The 21,532-nt window shown below is 43.2% G+C and overlaps 1 protein-coding gene across 2 annotated transcripts in view; it reads right to left on the bottom strand.

Annotated features, from left to right (window-relative positions):
- Positions 1-21,532, bottom strand: part of Kcnk10 (potassium two pore domain channel subfamily K member 10) — a 127,438-nt gene that overhangs the window by 59,334 nt on the left and 46,572 nt on the right. For both annotated transcript variants that reach the window (XM_040742659.1, XM_005068425.4), the window contains exon 2: positions 17,060-17,394. In XM_040742659.1, coding sequence (XP_040598593.1) covers positions 17,060-17,394 — 335 coding nt within the window. The remainder of the gene's footprint in view (positions 1-17,059; positions 17,395-21,532) is intronic.

Below are 21,532 nucleotides of genomic sequence, written 5' to 3'. Positions count from 1 at the left end.
TTGCATAGCAGACTCTCTGCCAACTAAGCCAGCTCCCTAGCCTCTACTCTGCTTTTGAGGGAGACAGGTGGGGAGTGCTTGCCAGTGCTGTGTGAGAGCTATCCAAATAGATTATCTTAACCAAGGGTTATATCCACCCTCATTATCTATCCGCCTTTGATAGTTCCACTCACGAATTATACCTCCAGGACAGTTGCAGGCCTCAGTCACTCGGGCCTCAAACCACACCACCAATACCTAATAATTTGCATCTTCCATAAAACTTGAAGGAGCGTTTATGTTCAGTCAGCTTTCACAGTGCTGAGAATTACACACAAACATCATAAATAAACCCAGCACCAAATACAGAATACAGATTTGCAAGAAAGACAAATGGGAGTGATTATTGTTACATCAAAAGATCTGAGGTAAGATGCCATTTCAAGTTTCACTTTTTTTGAATAATGCAATTAATGAATATTTAATGTTTTTGCATTGTAACCCTCAAAGGAAGTTTATCAACTGAAAGGAAAGGAAACTAACACTCATGAAGCACCTGCATTGAGCCAGGTACATAAGAAGTACCACTAAGTCTATTTTTTCCCCAAACCCAAGAAGATAGCATCATTCCCACTTCAGCGATGCTGCAACAGTCGTGGGAAAGTTGAGTAATACATCTGAAGTCAGAAAGCCAGGAAATAGAGAAGCCTTGACCCAAACACTGTCTAACCCAAAGTGGATAGTTTTGCTCAATTCTCTACACAGAATGCCCAGAATGCACTCCACTTCTGCTTCCATCCTTATATACATGAAGATGAAGCATGGCCACTGTCCTAGAATGTAGGCAGAAGGGATGTCTCAGCAGTCAGTAGCTTGGGTACTTGCAACAAGCACCTCCAACTATAGCCAACTCTGACTGGTTTCATATCTGTGAAGTAAACTTCCTTCTTTCCCCTAAATCATATATAAAGTGGCCAGTGTACCAAATGCCCAGGGAAGCAGTTCTATGGAGATTCTATATAAGGGTTGCTTTGGGTACCATGGCCCCACAGATGACCTGAACTAAACCACTAGGAGCAAGACTTGGAAGTAGAAAGAAGGTGAAAATATGCTTTCCAATGAGGCCCCAAACTATTGGTAAGGCTTTATGCACCTGATTCTGTCTAAAATTAAAATGACTGTCCAGGCAGTGGTGGCATACACCTTTAATCCCAGAGTTCAAGAGGCAGAGATGGGTGGATTTCTGTGAGTTCAAGGCCAGCCTTGTCTACAAAGACAGTTCCAGGAGAGCAAAGGCTACACAGGAAACCCTGTCTTCAAAAACAAAACAAAACAAAGCAAAAATTATAAATAAATAAATTAAAATGACCGATAAACCTGGTTATAACTGTTATCACTTGAATTTGGAGGATAAATTCTTAAAATTGTAACTGATAAATAAAACGCTGTATTTCTGAAGTACCATGTAATGTTGCTTTGGTATATACTATACATTGTTTAGTGTTCAAATACAGTAAACATATTTATACCTCCAAACAATTATCATTTACTTTTAGTGAAACTACTTAAAATTTATCTAGTGTTTTAAAATTATGTACTTTAGGGACACTGCTTTAACTCAATGGCAGTAATTCTAAGTAAGTCTATGGTTTTAACATTAATTTGTATTTAAAATTAAATTTATTTAAAATTAACTTTGTTAATTTTTAAAGCATTGTCCAATGATTTTAATGGTTTGAACACATGTGAACATTTTATAATTAAATGAATTTTCTTTAGCTTTAATTATCTTTCTATTCATGCTACAAAAGTCAAGCTAAAGCTGGGTATGGGGGTATATGCCTTTAATCCCAGAACATAGGAAACTGAGGCAGGAAGATCAGAAGTTCAAGGCTACATACAGAGCTCTAGGCCAACCTGGGCTTCGTGACACTGACTTAAGACAAAAAATAAAAATAAAAAAAAATAAAAGAGGGGGAGAGAGATAAGGAAGCATCCAGGATATCATGACATTTGAGCATACAAGCAATGAAAAGACACAGCTAAAATGAGTACAGTTGAGTTTAAAAGCCATTGTATGGGGCTCGGGAGACAGCTCAGCAGTAAGTACTTGCCTAGCTGTTTATGGCTTTAGTTAGGTTCAACTCCAGTACCTCAAAAAATTTAAAGTTGTATGTGGTGAAAATTCAACCGACATTAACCACAACTTGGGTCACAACCTCTCGGTGGGCATCTTCTGTTCAACTACAAATGCCACCACTATCAAGTCCAAGAGGTCTTCGGAGCAGCCAGATGGCAAGTGATGGATAGATGACAGATTACTGGTAAATGAGGTATTGATAGATGAGAGATATATCACTGGAAATGGGTAGGTGATAGGTATGTCATTGGTAGATGATTCATAAACAGAAAAATAAACTGATACATAGATGGATGATGGAGAGAGAGAGAGAGAGAGAGAAAGGCTACATGTAAGAAGACTATATTCTAATTCTACTTGTCATAGTTTCTGCTTGGCCCCTGAGTTGGAATTGTAGCACCAACCCAGCTGCCTAACAAATAACTCAAGAGGGTACACCACAGCAAGTGTTTAAATAAATGAACAAGCACTAAGGTAATAGACCTAAGCACACAATTTTTCAAGAGATGAAAAAACATTTCTGCTTCTTAGTATATGAGATAACCATTAAATAACAACTACCCCACAAATACATGTATGGGATTGTGAAATCATCTAAAAAACCAAACAAACAAACAAGGGAGAGACAAAAACAAGAGGTGACCTGACATGGAGGAGGGCATCATGTGAAAGAATCTGTATCTTTCTATCTCCCCACCCCTATGTTCCAACACCATGCATCAAGACCACTCTGGAAGTGTAAGAGAGAAACTACAGCCTCACAGAATGAGCCTGCTGTGAGGTGAACAGGGGAGGGAGAAGTGACTCTTCCTTGCAGGACCCCCCGCCAGGCTCCTCCGTCAGGATGCTGCACTGTGTAAATCACACTTCCATACAGTGTTAGTGCTGCACAGGGATAAATGATGCCCCACAGGGGACCAATAACTGTCTGGGGCCTTTCTCCTATGATCTGTGTCTTTGGTGAGATCATCTGTTCCTCTCTCTTCTTATGAGGCACCACGAAGACAAACAACTGAAGAGCCATAATCATCGGCTTGTCTCAGATTAGCTGTAGAAATCAACAGATTTGTGCCACACGAATGGACACACATAGCTAGGATACCGTTGGATTTATTGTCCAAACCAGGACATATCCAGAACAAAGACTACATCTGTGAAAAATTAAACGAGAGCCATAGCTCAAGTATAAGCCCAGCCACAGTCATTTTGCTAATAATTTACACCACAGAACAAAAAGAAAAGACCATATCTGTGGGTGCACCCACAGCTCTGGGTCCCCAAGGTTCTCCATCCCTACAGAGTACCATCAGCAAAGGAGCTAATGAACAGGATATTTAGCGGGGGTGGGGGGAGGGGTGGCATGGGGTGTGAGTGTGAGAAGCGGCTTCATACGCATACTAAAAGTGAGCATGCGTTCAGCCCTGAATGGACAGGAAAAGAAAGCCCCAAGCCCCTCGAGAAAGGCACAGGAAGCCACACTCATTACAACACAAAACACCCTCGGTGGTTCAAAACCCCAATGATGGGGTGGTAACACATCCTCACTCCTGAGGAAGAGCCTCAGGTGAGAAGCAGAAAGATGATATTAATTTGTTTGCAGCAATCTTTCCTCCTTTCCCCGGCTTCGAAAGTACTTAACACATAAATATTTCATGAACTCAGCAAGGAGTATGCCGGTGCTCAGGGAGGGGAATTTAGCTGCATCAGACAACATTGAGAGCTGGAGGAAGTCTGGAGCCCTGTGAACCAGGCCTGCTGCCAGGGTCAGAGACATGTTTGCCTCAGTACAGACAGGTAAAGGGTGTCACTCTTGCAGATATAAACAAAGCCACAAATGTGTGGACTGCGAAAGTTCCTCAGCTTCTGAACTTTTTTTCTCATCTATAAAATGGGGAAAGGCTATTTCCCTTGCAAGGTTGTTATGGAGGCTTTCTTAAATGGTATGAGACAAAACACGGTGGTGATAGTGCCCGCCTTTAATCCCAGGCAGAGGCAGATGGAGCTCTGAGTTCAAGGCCAGCAGGCTCTGCTGAGTGAGTTCCAGGACAGCCAAGGCAAACACACAGAAACCCTGTCTCAAAAACCAAAACAACAAAAACAGTGCATGAAGCAGTTCAGATAGCAAACTCTCATTCTATAATCATATTATTTAATGGAGATCCCTTTCACGTTCCTATGAGTGCAGGTATTAACGCAGCCCACGCTGACTGTGCATGACAGTCATCACTACTGTCTCCGAGGGACATGAGACACTGAGAATAGTGAGGTATGTGGTCCACAACCACACCTGATGGATGGCAGATCTAGCCAGTGATACTGTTAGAAAGCCCATTGAGCCAAACCCTGGAAAAAAATGGATCTGTCCATCCTGTGAGGGTTTTTTGTTTGTTTTGTTTGTCTGTTTGTTTTCCCTCACCATCTCAGATACTCAGTTCACCATACCTGTCATAACCAGGCTGGAACATCTCAACTGCTTGTGGGAGAACTAGGAAACAGAAAGGAAGCTACGGTCATCTTCTGCACAGGCAGAGGGTTCATGTAACTTCAGACCTATGCCGGCCTGGGAGGATTTGACATCATCCAGAGACCACCCTAACTGCATCACCTCAAAACCCTCAACAGCCACCCCCTATCTCCCCCACCCCCAATGCCCACAAAAGGATGTTCTCAGAAAGACAAAGGGAGAAGCATCCCCTGGGGCTATGGGTGAATATCACCATGGTGTTTGTTTCCTGCTGCTTTGAATATTCAGTTATGTGCAAATATTAGCCTTTCCTCAGATCCCAGGGGTGGCAGGTAGCAGCAGCAGGCTTTTCTCAGAACTTTATATCCTTAACATAAATCTAGAAGAAAAGCTACCTGCAGAAGGGAGATGAGCAGCAGATCTTACTAGGATTGGAGGAACCCAGGATGAGCCAGCATGCGCATCCCTAGCCCATGGTTTTAAGACAACCTAGACTTTCTCATAATGCCAAGTTAATCCTTTGAACAAGGAGGAAGTGTGTTCTAAAACTCAATTCAAATAACTGATTTAGCTAAAGACTGTTGTGGTGGACCAACATTTGGGGGAGCTTATTGAACTTCTTTCTAAATTCTGCCACATGACATAATAAAATTTCTCACCCTCCCCCCCCAACCCAATTGAGCAGAAGAACAAAATAAACCATAGTGAATGCACCAGGTCCACTAAGGAAACAAGAATATATGTATGGACACTGATAGGATCAATAAACTCTCAGACTAACTAAGCATTTTCCTTTCATCTCGGTTTGGGCTCAGCCTCTACGAACTCAGTAACATACTTGCTGAGTAATGTTGAAAAATCGCCCTGGTCCTAAGGAGAACATCTGATGAATGCTCCACAGGTCTATACTTTTAAACTATTTCTATTGGACATGGGTCTATCCAATTGCTACCACAAATAAAGAAATAAGTAATAGGGCTGGCAAGATGGTTCAGCACATTAAGGTCCCCTGCTAAACATGACTGCCTGACTCCTGAAAGTTGTCCTCTGACCTCCATGTAGGCACTGTGACACGAGTGATGCCCTCCACCAACACTCAATTTATAAAAATGTAGTTAGGAAAGTAATAAGAATAAAATAGATAATAAAATCACTGGCTAGTCTACAAAAGCAGCATGAGTTTAAAGACAGCGTTAGAGAGAGCCTGAAGGCAGGTGATGATGAAAACAGGCTAAAAGGAGCCCGGGTGCTTTCACTGTTCTCCACTCCATCACGTGACCCATTACTGCACTTAGTGTTCAACCTTGACACCAGATTCATAGGGCGTGCCTTTAGCCCAGTAAAGAACGAGCCCATACATACTCCCAGCATGTCTGTGATATGCACAGTTTGACTACAGGGAAAATAAGTAAGTTGGGACAACAGAGACACTCTGAAGCAAGTTCTGGAATACCCTGAAAAGTAGCTAGCATTTGCAATATGCTAGACTCTTTGGTTCTCATTAAAACCCCGGCTAGTGGGTGGGACTACTCTCAATGAGAATATTCTCAAATGAGACCACTACAAGCAGAAGTAATTTGTTCATGGTTATGGGAATTGGTAAATGACCAGGCTAAGACAGCTTAAAGCCTTTGACACTAGCCCTCTCCTGTCTTCTATAGACAACTTTCTGTCCAGCTGCTAAACATTTTCCTAACCCTCATCTGCTTTTTTAAATTATTATTACTATTTATTTTTAAATTTAAATTAGAAACAAGGTTGCTTCACATGTTAATTCTAGGTCCCTCTCCGTTTCCCTCCCCTCCTCCCGTGCCCTCCCACCAACCCCCCCAATATCCCCTCATTTCCCCAGGGAGGGTGAGGCCTTCCATGGGGGTGTTCATAGTCTATCATTTCATCCAGGGCAGGGCTTAGACCCTCCTCCAAGAGTCCAGGGTGAGAGTGCATCTCTCATTGTTGGATGCTCTTTGACTGTTCAGGATGGCACAAACAGTTCAGAACTGACATGACTGCCTGCATTTTACAGGATCCTAAGGTCGGCCTCTGCCTGCTTAGTGGGCATCCTGAACCCACAAACTTGGCCTCTGCTTCTAATTTCTGTCAAGAGAAAAAGAAATGTTCTCTACACAGACTGAAAAGCTACTCTTAATAATTGTTCTTGTACCCTGGATTTCAGACAGAACATACTGGCCTAGTCCTAACACCTGTGTTCAGACACAAAGTCATTTTCCTGTAGAAGCCAGCTAGCAATCATTACTGTCTACACCACTCACAGGTCCATGACCCCGTCTCAGGGGGCCGGAAGTCAAGCCTACAACTCTCTCTTCCCATGAATGGGAGCCTGAGTGCATCCTAGTCTTTCAAACCCATCACATTGGACTCCATCCAAGCCAAGCCTGTCTCCTCAACCCAGGAATAGGCTTTGTGGTAAAAGAAAGCAAAGTTTCTGGAGCCACACAGCCTTGTCAGCATCTCAGGCCTTCCTCTGATCAAAGCTTGAGCACATTGTCTGAGTCTCTGTCCCTTGGTTGTTTACTCCCTCTGAGGATCCTCACGGGAGTAGATAAGGCACTCTCCCAAAGCAGTAGAGCAGCAAGCACTATGCCTATGTGAGCTAGCCATACAACTCATACTCCTGAAGGGCTCTTGGAGAACAGTGTCTGCATCATACACTAGCTTCATCCTTTTTAGAATTGCTGAAGCCTAGCATGGTATCTGCTTCATAACAAGTAGTCAGATATCAATTATCCAAGTGAATAGTGTGATTAGAAACAATAACTATACAAACCACCATCAGACATTCATTATTCCCCAATATATACAGCAACACTTTAAACAAAAGCCAACACAGACGCAGTTGTGTAGAAATGCAGGCATGCTAGCATTTATTTCTGGGTTTTGGTACTATTTTTCTGAGAGGTTTTGGGTTTTGTTTTTAGAACACTGAACCCTCATTTGCTATTTTACAGGGTCATGCTGAAAGGTCCAGGCATTACTCTGGCCTACCCTGCTACCTGGCAGGATTCACTTGGGCAGTTTTCTGGCCAGCCCAGAGTTCCATGAGAACCGGTCTGCAGGCAGGTACAAAGGACCCCTTTAAAGGACAGACCCCTGCCCGCTTACGCTCTCTCATCTTCTCTTCCCTTACCTTATTCTCTCCCTCATGTCTGTCTCCCCCCCTTTCGTTCTTGCTATAATAACTGTGGTTAACGTGTTCTTTCCATGGCTCATGCTGTATCATGCCTGTTCCCGTCCCCAGTTCCTGTCTCCTGCAATGCTTTCTTTTTCTTGTTTTCTAATTTCTAATCTTAAGCAAAATAACAACACATGCCCAGTTTCCATTAGCTCTTTAATATCCGGCTTGAAGGCCTGAGATCCTTTCACAAAGCAGTGACGGGGGAGGGGGCCAATAATGATAATGAGTGAGGACCCGCACAGACAGGCCAGAGGCTGCAGGCCTGATCTTGCACACACTGAACAATTTTCTACGTGACTGATTTGCTGACTAAAGGGCAACTCCTCTGACTGCTAGTCATCAGCCAGGAAGAATTATGTCACCCCCTCAGAGCTGTGTCCCTGGACACTAAGAACCTGACTATCACTATCAGAGGTCACCTGACTGGGCGGGCTGGCTGAGGAGCAGCTTAGGTTAGGGATAAAGCAGAGATGACCTGGTTTGGGACTCTGAAATCACAGCCTGGTATATGGATATCTCAGAAGCTATGTGTGGTGACTTGAATGAAAATGCCCCCATAGGCTCATAGGGAGGGGCACTAGTAGGAGGTGTGGCCTTATTGGAGTAGGTATGGCCTTATTGAAGGTAGTATGTCCCTGGAGTGGCCTTTGAGGTTTCCAAAGCCCAAGCCAAGTCCTGTGGTTCTCTCTTGCTGCTGCCTGCGAAGCCAAATGTAGAACTCTCATCTACCTCTCCGGCAGCATGTCTGCCTGCATGTCGCCATGCTTTCTGCCATGATGATAATGGACTAAACCTCTGAGCTGTAAGCCAGCCCCAATTAAATGATTTCTTTTATAAGAGTTGTCATGGTCATAGCGTCTTTTTGCAACAAGAGAACATTGGCTAAGACACCATGCTTTCCTTAAAATGGTTGGGCTACATCCTAAACAAGACAGAAAGATCATTGGAAGAAGCCCTATTGACAACCAGACCAGAAATGACCAGTCATAGCAACCAAAGAGTTTCCTGGATCTGGGGACTCATCTTGCCTAGTCTGTTTGAGGCCTTAGGTATGACATCCAATACAACAAAAACATAAGATTTTTAGAAAAGGATTTTCTGGCCAGGCATGATAGCACATGTCTATGGTTTCTATATTTGAGAGACAGAGGCAAGAGGTGTCCCAGGGCCTTAGTTTCCCCTTTTATCCTGATTTTACTTACAAATATTTACAGGATAATATTCACAAGGCTTGCCTCTCCCTCTATCTACAAATATAGCATGTGTAAAGCCCGACACTTTTGAAAGATGTAAGTAATAATTAACAATTACTCCAGAAGCACAGAACTGGTACAGTAAGTCATCTTAATTATCAACACCTAAAGCACAAAGATTTTACCATCCTATCCCCAGGATCTACAACTGTGTCTGGCACATGATAGACAATCAACACAGTCACTGTATGAATGACTCAGTGAGAGGTTAAGCAGAAGAAAATTGCAAATCCTATAGACTTAGAAAGTGATGGAGGATCAATCATACAATTACCCTATATTTTATTCTAAAGGGAACGCTTTGCTCTCTCTAGTTCTCATACAGTCAACGCTCAAGAGAAGAGCCAGGTGGTACTCATCAAATGCTGCTCAAGGTCCAGGTTCTAAAGTGTTAAAAGTCCATGAGAGGCCATAAAGGGACTGGAGAGATGGCTCAGTGGGTAATAATACCTGCTGGTCTTCTAGAGGACCCAAGTTCGGTACCCAGTGAACACTGACAGAGTCACAGCCTCATGAAACTCCAGATCCAGGGGATCTAAAGCACTTTCTGTTCCCCTCAAGTATACACATACACATGCACATACATACATGTTAACACATGTGCATGCACACATTCACACACAAGCATACACACAAAAATACCTAAAATTTAAAAAGAAAGAGAAATCATGAAATAAAATCCAATAAGAAGGTCCTGTTTGCCAGCAGTATGTCACTGGGCCAGTCTTGAACAGTCATAGAGAGAAAGAAACAGCAGGATAGGAACAAACACTGTCACATACTCCACCACAGTCTACACCAGGCCTATGTCAGGCAAATGGAAATTATGGGATTCTTCAGACAGAAAGACTGCCACAAACCGAAGATGATAACATTAAGGTCAAGGGAGTTCTAAGCAATTTATCTCAGGCAGCAGTGAAATGTGTCAAGAAAGTCAGCTTTCAGGCAGTGAGGTAGCCTGCTTAACACTTACTCTGCTGGGATGGGACCAACCTACCCTCACCCCAGCAATACTTTCTAATGAGGGAAAAACAAATCCATGTGATATACAGGCACTTGGAATGGGAGGGGGAGAATGTTCTCTCTGGTGGGCATCTTATGCAACCAGAAACTTTCCCCTATGAAATACCTTCGGAGTATGTATCTATCAGAAGAAACAGCTGCCAAGTAACCACATGAGTTCCACTGAGGACATTCAAAGTCTTAAAACACCCAAGAACTCAAATCCTAATACACAACCACAGCAAACCATCATCCCTACAACTGAAGCATCCTTCCTTCCCTCCTGCCAGCCACTGCAGCCTCCACATGATTTTATGCTTTGTGGATTGCAGAAGATGAATGTTTTATGGCTTTCGCCAAGACTAGTCAGTGCCTGGTGCAATTGCACTGGGAACAGGGAGATAAGCAATTGTGACAAGGGAGAGTGTCATTGGAGGTATCTTACTCCACAGCCAAAGAAATGCATGAACATGGTTAGTTTTGTTAGTTTTATTATATTCTTTGCAAGTCTCCTTGGAGAAGCAAGACAGGCAGGTGGTCAGAAAAAGAAACAGCAGTTCCTGAATGCCAATGATATTGAGGTTCTCTACCAGGCACTTATCACATCCAGTATTCTCTGGAATCCAAGTGATGATAGACTCCTCCCTTTACACCAAGGAGGAGCCTTAGGTTCAGTGGGTAAAAGGTCAAATCCACCCAACTCTAACACTCCTACCCTTTGCCCTCCTTTACATTACACATGATGTTGCAATATTCTCCCTACAGGTCTTCCCACTTCTCCATCCTCCAATCCATCCTCCTCTTTGGTAAAAGAGTCATCTTTCAAGCATGAGATTTCTATCATGTCTCCACTTTCTATAGCATGAAATCTAAAAGCCTCTGAAAGGCATGGGAGGGACCTTCCAAATCCAGCCCTATTTCTCACTGATTCATCTCTACCCTCCATCCATCCATCTCAGCTCAAGCTGTGCTGACCACTATAGCTTCCTCTCAAGACACTGAGAACTATGGTCTATCCAAATGAACCCCTCTCATTGATAGAGAGCATGAAATGTGTGGTCAACCTGCCTACCAATAAATCCTGCATCAGTCACTTACTACTCAGGTAACCCTGAGCAATCAACTTCACCTCCTGGTGTCTTGTTTCCTCATGTGTAGAGGAGCCCCAAAGACAGTCTTTATGGAACAGATAGTTGTGAGGATGAAAGAAGACAAATATCCATAAAATATCCCTGGACGTCTGACTCTCTGGCCTCTCAGGGGCCATCATTTTTCAGATAGCTACAATCCAGAGAATTCCAATTATTGGTTACATGCTTCCTCTTTCAGGTCTTTACAACTAATCTGTTCTTAAGTATAAGACTACTCCTTATGCTGTATTTTATAAGCTAGTTAGCTGTCTCTACCCACTAGATATCTTTATCACTGCCATGAAGCCCAGCCTCCAGCAGTCCAGGGCTTCACGGGGAGACTACAGAGTCAGTGGGCCTTTGGCTTTTCTATCTGAGGGAACAAAACTTAACTCTCAGGGTCTAGCAAGAAAAAAAAAGGAAAACACACACACACACACACACACACACACACACCTCTGACATGGCCACCCACAGTACCTCTGCTATGTGACATCAATGTCTCTACATACAGTCAAATGCTACCACAGAGGCAATCTCCACACTTCCACACCTCCCTTGGGAAATACTGCTTTAAGCTCAGGGTTATAGGCCAATGCTAGAGCACTTGTCTATAATCTGTGAAACCCTGGGTTCAATCTATCAATGCCAATACTGCCCCCTTAAAAGAACTACTGCTTGAAGTTCCAAGAAAGTAAAGCAGCTACATCCATCACTAGCCTCTTCAGAGTGCTCATCGCATGCCACAGTCTAAGCCCTTCCAGGTGAATTATTGCTTTTAGCCTTCTAGCACCCAAAGGGCAGAAGAGCTTACATTTTGTTGACAATAAAAATTGGAGCACAGGGAGGCTAACAACTTACTCAAGCTATGTCTAGGTCTCATCCTGTTTAACTCCAGCTCCCAGAGGAGTTCTGTAGCATTTCCAAGAGTGAATACCTAGATGATACATGAACTAATGAAGTGATGAATGAGACCATCTTCTCCATAACAACTATGGTTTTCTGACTCACGGGGACAGTGAACTATCAGTCTCTCAGGAGTCCCACAGTGCCAAAGTGATTCAGTTTATCAGAAAATCCATCCCCAGCTTTGGTTCTTCCAAGCTGTCAGAATTCTGCTGTTCTAAATAATTTATGTCTATTCTCAGTAAATGTAAACTATGCCTTCTAGCTTTGCTTTATGACAGTTTCATGCAATCTGCACAGGAAATCTAAATTTCTACCCAGTGGTCACTCCTTCCCAACTACTGTGAGATGCAATAGATCACAACTCACAGTGATCCTTCCAAATGTGAAGAAAAACCACTTTTAAATATTATGCTTCTTAGAAGCTCTATATCCAGTGCTGGCCAGAGACAAAGTATGCAGTTGTTGCACTGATCCACAAGCGTGGATGCTTGCATACACAGGAAGTATCAAGACCTGAAGGGCAAACACAATGACCTGATTCTTTATTGGCAACATATGTAGCAATTAAAACTACTTAATGTGGTTGTGATGAAGACTGAAGATAGAGATGAGAACAAACTCCTATGTCATAGCAGACAGACTGGAAAATACCCCAGGTCTAAGACTGATACTCAATGAGTATGGAGAGAAGAAACAGATGCAAGGCAATCCAGTACTTTTCTACTTCATAAATAATGGAAATATTGAATGCATGCAAGTATTAGAGAGAGACAATAAAGTTCATCGGGACTCATGGGTTCAATGAATGAGGCAGGGTACTAGCCCTTTCTTTGAACCCCAGATGGCTCTGACACTCAGTGTTTAGGAAGTTATTCAGTCTCTTTCAGAATTTGTTTCTTCACTTAACATACGAAGGTAATACTGCCAACATAGAACACTATGTTACTTTCATCACCATGAAAAGTATCTGAGGAAGTCAACTTAAAAGCAGAAAGAGGTATTTTAATCACAGTTTTGGAGGTGTCATCCATGGTGACTTGATTCCATTATTAGGGGCATGTGTTGAGACCGAATAGCATGAAAAGAAGCCTGTAGTGAAGCAAAAGTTGATCATCTTATGGTTGCTAGGAAACTGGGAGACAGCATAACAAGAGCATGCCAAAACAAGATCTGACCCAAGACACTCAAGCCCCAACTAACCTACTCCCTCCAACAGTCATTCTAGTTTTCATCACCTCCCAATAATACAATGAAGGTATAAATCCATCAATACATCCATCCACTGATGGGATTCTATCCTTATGATACAGTCGCTCTTGAAAGTTGATCAGTTGTCAACCAAGCCTTCAGTTTTTAAGCCTTTGAGGATATATCATATCCAAACCAGAGCAATCATTGTTGTAAAGATTGAATGAAATGATATATGTATGTAAAGTGGCCGCTTCCTAACAGGTATCTACAGCACTTTGTCAATAGCTGTAACAACATCTTAGGTCTACACACACCTCATGTAACAGAGGAATCATAGAAATAAGCAAACCATGGTACAATCTCACTTATATGTAGAATGTAAGAGTTGATCTTAGAGGGTGGTGATGTTAGCTTGGCTGGTAAAATGAGTTCCAAGCCCAGAATGCATGAAAAAAATAAACAAACAAAAACAGGCATGGTGGCATACACTTGTAATCTCAGCACTGGGAGTGGAAATAAGTAGGATCCCTGGGGCTCACCAGGAAGCCAGCATCACCTATTTAACTAGTCCCAATCTAGTGAGAGACAATGTCTTGGAAATAAGGTATATGACTCATAAAGAATGACACCCAAGGTTGACCTCTGGCTTCTAAATGTATGTACATTCATGCACACACACATGCACCTGCACACACACACACACACACACACACACACACACACACACACACTGATCCTATAGAAGTTGAACTAAGAATGGTAGTTAACAGAGCTTGGTAAGTACAAGAGGAAAGTGTAATGGCAAAGCTTAACTAAGAGTACTAAGTTATAGTGAGATAGGAAAATGAGTGCCCATCATTCATGCACAACAAGACCATGATATTGTAGAAAGCTAAAAGAAAGAATTTGAGGACTGAAGAGATTGCTTAGCAGGTAGGGGAACTTGTAGCCAAGCTCAGTAACCTGATTTTAATCCACAGAACCACGTGGGAAGGAGAAAATTGGCTAGCGTGGTTGTCTTCTGATCACCACAAAGTGCACTGCAGCGCACAACCATCACCACTACACACACACACATTAAATAAATATTTAAAATAATTGTGAATGTTTGCATCATAAAGAATGCTAGATATCTGAGAAGATAAATACATTTACCCTGATTTGAACATTCCACAAGATATTGCTGAGTAGCCCATATATAGTTTCATATATCACTTAAATATAAAAAAGCAAACAAAATAAAATGAATAAGTTGGGTAAAGACACATGTTAATTGCATCATCAGAATGAGGCCCTCCATGCTGTTCCACATCATCCTATTTTGCCTGAGTTCTTTCATAAAGTAGAGGGTCAAAGCCTGGGCAATAAAGCAATACTTAATTAACCACCCAGTGCATGAATAAGCTCAGATATCTTGTGACGTCACCAATGTCCCAGATGTACTTTGACATTTCTCAAAGTATTTAGCCGTGGGGAAATAATCAGACACAAAGTAACACATAGGTCCGGTACACAGGATTCAAAGACATGTTCCCTGTCCCCATGGTCCCACTGTCTAAGGAAGGACCTTCACATGTGATTTAGACTCAAGACAGATCATCATTCAGGCTATGACATTCACTGCAGTAAGGTCCCAACCACACACCATGGGTAAATGTAATTATACTTTTACTTTAAGACTTCACAATTGCTTCTCCCACTCGATCTGGTATAGAAGGTCTCGGATTCTGTGTTAATTTGTGCAACACACTCCTAACACAGACTTAGTAGTTTTTGGATTTTTGTTTTGTTTTTTCACAAAGGCAGAGAAAGAAGGCAAAGATATCCAAATAATTAAATTATTATAAAAGAGTTCCATGCTACGCCTGTAATCACATTAAGGACTACCATCATTGTCAAACCTTCATTCAGTAACTGATGGAATCAGATGCAGTGATACACAACTAACCACTAGGCCAATTTCCCAGAGTCCACTTGAAGAGGGGGAGAAGTGATAATATGAGCAAATGGGTCAATACCAGGATTGAGAAGCCCACAGAAACAGCTGACCTGAGCTAGTGAGAGCTCATCAACTCCAGACTGACAGTGGCAGAACCCGCATAGGATTGAACTAGACCCCTGAATGCAGATGACAGAGAGTAGAGTGGGTAGTATATGAGGCCACTGGCAGTGGGTCCAGGATCTAGCCCTAGTACATGAACTGGCTTTTTGGAGTCCATTCCCTATGGAAGGACACCTTGCTCAACTTAGACATGTGGTGGGGTACCGGCCTTGGTCAGACCTCGGCCAGGTGATGGGACAGACTTATTTGACTCCCCATGGGAGGCCATACCCACTCTGAGGAGAGGATGCGGGTGGGATGAGGGGAGCGGAGGGGGAGAGGGATGAAAGGAGGGAAGGAGAACTGGGATTGATTTTAAAATTACACACACACACACACACACACACACACATATATATATATATATATGTATGAAACACTGCCCTTGGACTTTAAAGTTTTATTTTTTAATAAAAACTGAAGAGAACCATTACGAGATCATATTTATTCAGAGAGAAAGAAGGTTGTTTTCCAACTTATTTAAGAAGGAAGTCATACTGTCAAGACAAATTCAAAAGACGGGACACTCTGAGGGTGCCAAGTCATGTACAGAATCTGAAGTCCCCTGCCCTATCCATGATATTTGAAATAAATGAATAGGCCAATCCAGATTTCTGAATGTCATACAGTTCTGAAATTCTGTATTCACCAGAATTCTAAGCCCAGCACCCCAGAGCCAAAGGGAATCGTACAACCCATCTTTTCCATCCCTCCCCTCCCAAACTTTAGAAACCCAGAAAACACGGGTGGCGGGGGCTTTCCCCCTCCATGAGAGTCACCACCTTTCCCTTATTCTTTCTAGCTCAAGAGGCTTCATGAAAAGGAGCCCTAACTTCAACTTCTGAGGCATCTCACCTCCTTCATCTCCAAGGCAGAGCTCTCAACCATTTTTTCCCCTCTCCTCTTCAAGCTCCCAGACTTTTCAAGCCTATTCCTTCTGCTCACACCACCTCAGACGACTCTTTGCCTGTCACTATCCCATCCACCACCACCACCACCACCACCCCCCCCCCCCCCACCACCCCACCCCCCCCCACCGCCGGCAACCTCACCCTACCTCTGTTGATGCTAGCTGGCTTCCAGGTTCTCTACCTCTGTGTTCTAGTGGATCTGTCTTCCACTAATATTCAGAGAATATAAAGGGCCTAGCACAGTATCTGGCGTGTGGTGTTTTCAAACAACCAGACTGGTGACTAGTGTTACTCTAATCTTCATTATTTCTCCCCCATAAGCCCACTCTATAACTCTCTCAATGACCCACAAATACCTTCTTCATCCCTACATCTGCAGGCTCTTTCTCTCTTTCACTAATTCCTTAACCCGGAATTGGTTAATACATCCATGCTTATTTACACTTCTTCCCATCTTTGTCTTACAGGGCACCCTGTTGTCCCTGCTCTTTCCCAGAAAAAGAGTTCATCAGCATGCATTAGGGGACTTGAATTTGAAAACTCTAAAATCCTTTTGCCCGCTGCCACCTCTGGCCACCAGATCTGAAAATGTATTATACAAAACACAGCCTGTTCCCATTTCATGGCCCCTCATCTCCGACATTGGCACACCCCTCACTTGCTGGCTCCCTAGAGAAGATTTCCTTGACCACCAAAGACAAAACTTGGTGACCCATAAAGGCAACACCTACCCCATCATCGTTTGCCAAAGGCTGCTGTATGGTAGACACACTCCCAGCTCACCTGAATCAGTGTCTCCAGCTCCTGGGGGCTCACACAGATATGATCTCTCAAGAATTCTGCCTTCTCCAAGGTGATGGTGTTCTTCTGACTGCTCTCAAAGGGCTGCTCCAACGCCCGGAAGACAAGGCCACCTGTGACGAGGTAGACCACCACAACCACAAAGATGGCAACCACTGTTTTCCACTTCATGACTGTTTGCAGGCCTCCCTGGGAGGCGCCTTCCATCCTGGCTACCACCGTGGCTCGGGAGGAAATGGAGAGGCGGGGAACCGGATGGGGCCCGTTAGTGGCACTCTTGGGCTGGCACACGGGTGGAGTTGCTGCAGGCACGGCCACTGAGGAAGCAGGTAGAGAAGAGGAGAGAATTTGTTTATAAAAGCAAAACACTGAAGTCATCAGAAACAAAGAACAGATGCCTTCCTTCAGTCACCTTTCCAAATGTAAGGATGAAAGAATCGTTCACCGAGCCTGCAGTTGGGGAATTTGATCAGTTGTTAAGTACCTGGTTTCTGTTGTTCTTTTTTTTTTTTTAATGATTTCCTAAAAGTGAGCATCAGGAGCTCTAATTCTAAAGGGAAGGCTATCAATGAGTTAGAAGCACTTATATTTTCCTACAAAGATCCAAACTGGAAAGTTATATTTATTGATACCTCAACTCCTCCCTCGGCTCCCATGTTCAAATGTGTACAAATCATCATATTTGAAAAACAAACCTATTATTCAGATTGAAGAAAAGCAAACAGAAGAAGGGCACACAGCTACTCTAAGTACAGAAGCAGAGAAGAGACGGACATCCAGTGACTTTAAAAGCCCATCTCAGAGACCAGGGAGATGGTGCAGGCAAGCATGACGGCCTGAGTTTGGATCCCCAACACCCACATAAAAAGCCAAGTGGGTGCAGCAGCCCACACCTGTGACCCTAGCACTGGTGGGCGTGGAGACAAGCAGATGCCTGGTTTGCTGGTCAACCAGTCTATCCAATTGTGGAGTTTCTGATTCAATGAGAGATTCTCTGTCTCAAGAAAAAATAAGGTAAAGAACAGTAGGACACACCTAACACTGACCTCTGACCTCCACATTCACACACAGGCACGCATACTCACATGCAAAGAAATCCACATACAAAAACATTCCCATACATACAATCCACCCCCCAAAACACACACACACACACACACACACACACACACACACACACACACACAGAGATGAGAGAGCGAATAATTAAAAGCCTGTCTTTTCACAAAATGAAGCAAAGAAGCTGATTCCCAGCTAAGGAAGAAGGGTCAAAGGTCAGGCACAGTAGAAAGGTTTGGGACTTGCCTAGCTAGGCTATAATTGGGGAAGGAAGCAAGAGTGATGGCTTATGTCAATTAGCCCTCTTGCCTGAAAAAATAATAAGAATAAAATAGATCCCAAGTGCATTGCCTAATAGAAAATGCAATGACTTTGGTGTAACCACTGCTGAGCTATTAGCAACGGAATTTTTTTCCTCCGGTTGTCATCCAATAAGAAGCCACTGGAAATGAAATTTCCCCTGGTGCTCAGAACACAGCATTTGTTAAGGTCCCCAGTTCTCTATAAAGGCAATTTCATTACCTTAGGAATAAATACATTAAGCTGGCAGTTTTTCTGCCAGAACAGGGGGTTGGAGATAGTGCCACGCACGACAGAGCTCTGTCTTGTGCAGCAATGAGCAGTCACGGCACTGAGACGTGTTCTTGCTTTTATTATCCTGATTCTCATTATGGCCTCTGCTTGTGCAGCACCCCCAGGTGTTGTGTAAATAAGGTATTAGCATAACATGTGCAAATAAATACTGGCCCAGTGGGGCTACACTGCTCCATCTCTATACTGGGAGTGTCAAGGTGATTCTGTCATGCCACTCTTCCTGGAAAGTAGGTCTGAACCTGACCCACCTGGATACAGGGGTGGCTTCTTAGAAAAATCTATGTCTATAAACATCTGCTCTCCTAGGCAGACCCTAGAAATCCATTTTTCTCTTTGAAACCAGGCTGACTACCCACCTTTCACTGATGTTACTCTGTTCAACAGTTATTCAAAATTAAGTTATTCTTGGGCTTAACGTGAATACAAAATTCTTCATAGTCTCCAAACTATCTATATAATTTAGAATCATCCAGTTGGGCATCATGTTCTTTGACCCTCCTCTAAAGACACTGAACTCAGGGTCCCACTTGGCCTTGTAGACACCAAGAACCCTCCTTTGTGTCCAGGACAGTTTCCTTCAGCACAGCCTGAACTTCTCATCCATTCTCCCTCTCCATCCATGGCTACAGCCTCACGCAGGCCATTGGCATGTCTTGTCCCTATCAAACTAGTAGTCTCCTAAATTACTTCCCCATTTCTGCTTCTACCCAAGCCTGGCCAGTTAATCTCAAGTTAAACCTTACTTCTTGAAGTACTTCTTTTCATCCACCTCAAGGTGAGCAGAAAAAAAAAATAGTCAGCTGTAAAAACAGTACCTTACATAGCCAAACATTGAAGATCCTGAAGTGCGGAGTTTATCCTAGACTGTGGGTGTCATCACAAGGCCACATGGCAGTAATACACGTGGAGAATAAAGGCGAAAGCAGAGACTGGAGTCACACAGCTGTGAGGCAACTAACATGGCACACTCACCTCCCAGATCCCTCGTTAGACTAAAAGATCTACAGAATCAGGCATCATATCGGCTGCTTCACTTCTCTGTACCCAGGGACCAGTATGGTGACTGGCACACAGTAGGCAGCCAATGATGACTGGATAAGGTGACAAATAAGGAATGAAGAGTTGGCCCAGTGCAATCACACATACAATTCGAACAAGCACTATCAGACTAAAAATAATGATGGTTTACTAGTATGGAAAAGCAGGTTGGACACAGCAGCACCCTGTTCTAATCACCACACAGCAGCCCAGAACCTGCAAACTCATATCCACATGGTTCTCAGCCCAAAGCCACCTCATCTGTGAAATCTTTCTGGACTCTTCCATGCAGACGCCTCAGCCTGTCTCCACAGCCTATCTCTCCATGAGCCTGTATGCTTTTGGGGCAGAGCCTCACTCTTCTTTCTTCTTTAGACAACTGTGTTCTCTATATGTAGCCCAGGCTAGGCTTAATCTGAACTCCTCCCATCTCTGCCTCCCAAATGCTAGATGAAAGGTATGCACCATGGCTCAGTGGAAAGTCCATCTTCAGTTCTTGCTACAGCACCAAAGAAAGGGTGCTTATTCCCTATTGTTGCTGTCAGTCATTGTTGGTAATGATTATTTTAAACTACCACAATCACAACCTCAGAATTGCCTCCACAATAAGCATTGACATTAATTACCTCAACAATAAGTATTTGTTTAACACTGAATGGACCTAAGAGACTAGGCAAGGTTCCCCATGCCTCCTTAGACAGCTGATCTGGTTCTCCACTTCCAGAGCTCAACAAATTGCTATGCAACAATATATGGTCCTTTCTCTCCCAGGCTGAATCCTGAGGCATCAGGCCATACTGTGGATATTTTAATTTGCTTTGTGTCCTTGGCTTCTGCTCGTTTGTGATAGATATTATCCAGATTCTTTTTTTTTGTTTTGTTTTGTTTTTTTTTTGTTTTTCGAGACAGGGTTTCTCTGTGGCTTTGGAGGCTGTCCTGGAACTAGCTCTTGTAGACCAGGCTGACCTCGAACTCACAGACATCCGCCTGCCTCTGCCTCCCAAGTGCTGGGATTAAAGGTGTGCGCCACCAATGCCCGGCCGATATTATCCAGATTCTAAGTCCTAAAATTTCATTTAGCAAGGCTGACTAAGGGTGGCCAAGAATGCTTCCCACCAAGGGTAACTGGATCATCTAATGTGCCCAATACCAAACACCACACATTCTACCTCTTCTTACTGCCCGCCCCCCCCCCCCCAGATGTCCCTATAAAGCTCTGAAGCAGCCAAAAGTAGTCATTGTACCATACTCCAAAGAACTGGGTCCCAACGTCTTAAGGAGGGAGCTGTGATATGATTACAACAAATGTATAAATTAAATATTGAAACGTCAAACTTAAGGGCAAATAAATAGTCTTGCAGCAGGACATGAGATAGACAAGTTAACCAGACAAGAAAAGAAACAGGACTATGACAAAAATAAAAGCTAAAAGTTAACAAGTCTTTGTTTGCATTCGGCTTTAAATGCATTAAATCTATCTACTTTATATATTACAAAATAATTTGGCCTTTAAACTGTTTATGTGATGTTACATAACATACAGTATAAAGGTAAATTGTCATGTGTTGTCTAAAGCCTGTTGAAAACATCAAGAACCTGTGGTTACACGGGTCACAGACCCTAAGGGAGAACCTCCCCTATTATTCTACTAAATAGACGTTGTATTACACTGACTCTTAAAGGCCAATTGGTATAGAGCAGTGCATCTCTCAACCCTATCAGAGACGCTTCCTTTTTGTAGTAGATGCCATTGACATAGGGACC

Source organism: Mesocricetus auratus, unplaced genomic scaffold, assembly GCF_017639785.1.
Source record: "Mesocricetus auratus isolate SY011 unplaced genomic scaffold, BCM_Maur_2.0 Super-Scaffold_15014, whole genome shotgun sequence".
NCBI lineage: Eukaryota > Metazoa > Chordata > Mammalia > Rodentia > Cricetidae > Mesocricetus > Mesocricetus auratus.
Note: the sequence above shows the minus strand (reverse complement) of the source record. Positions and strands in the feature narration are given on the sequence as shown.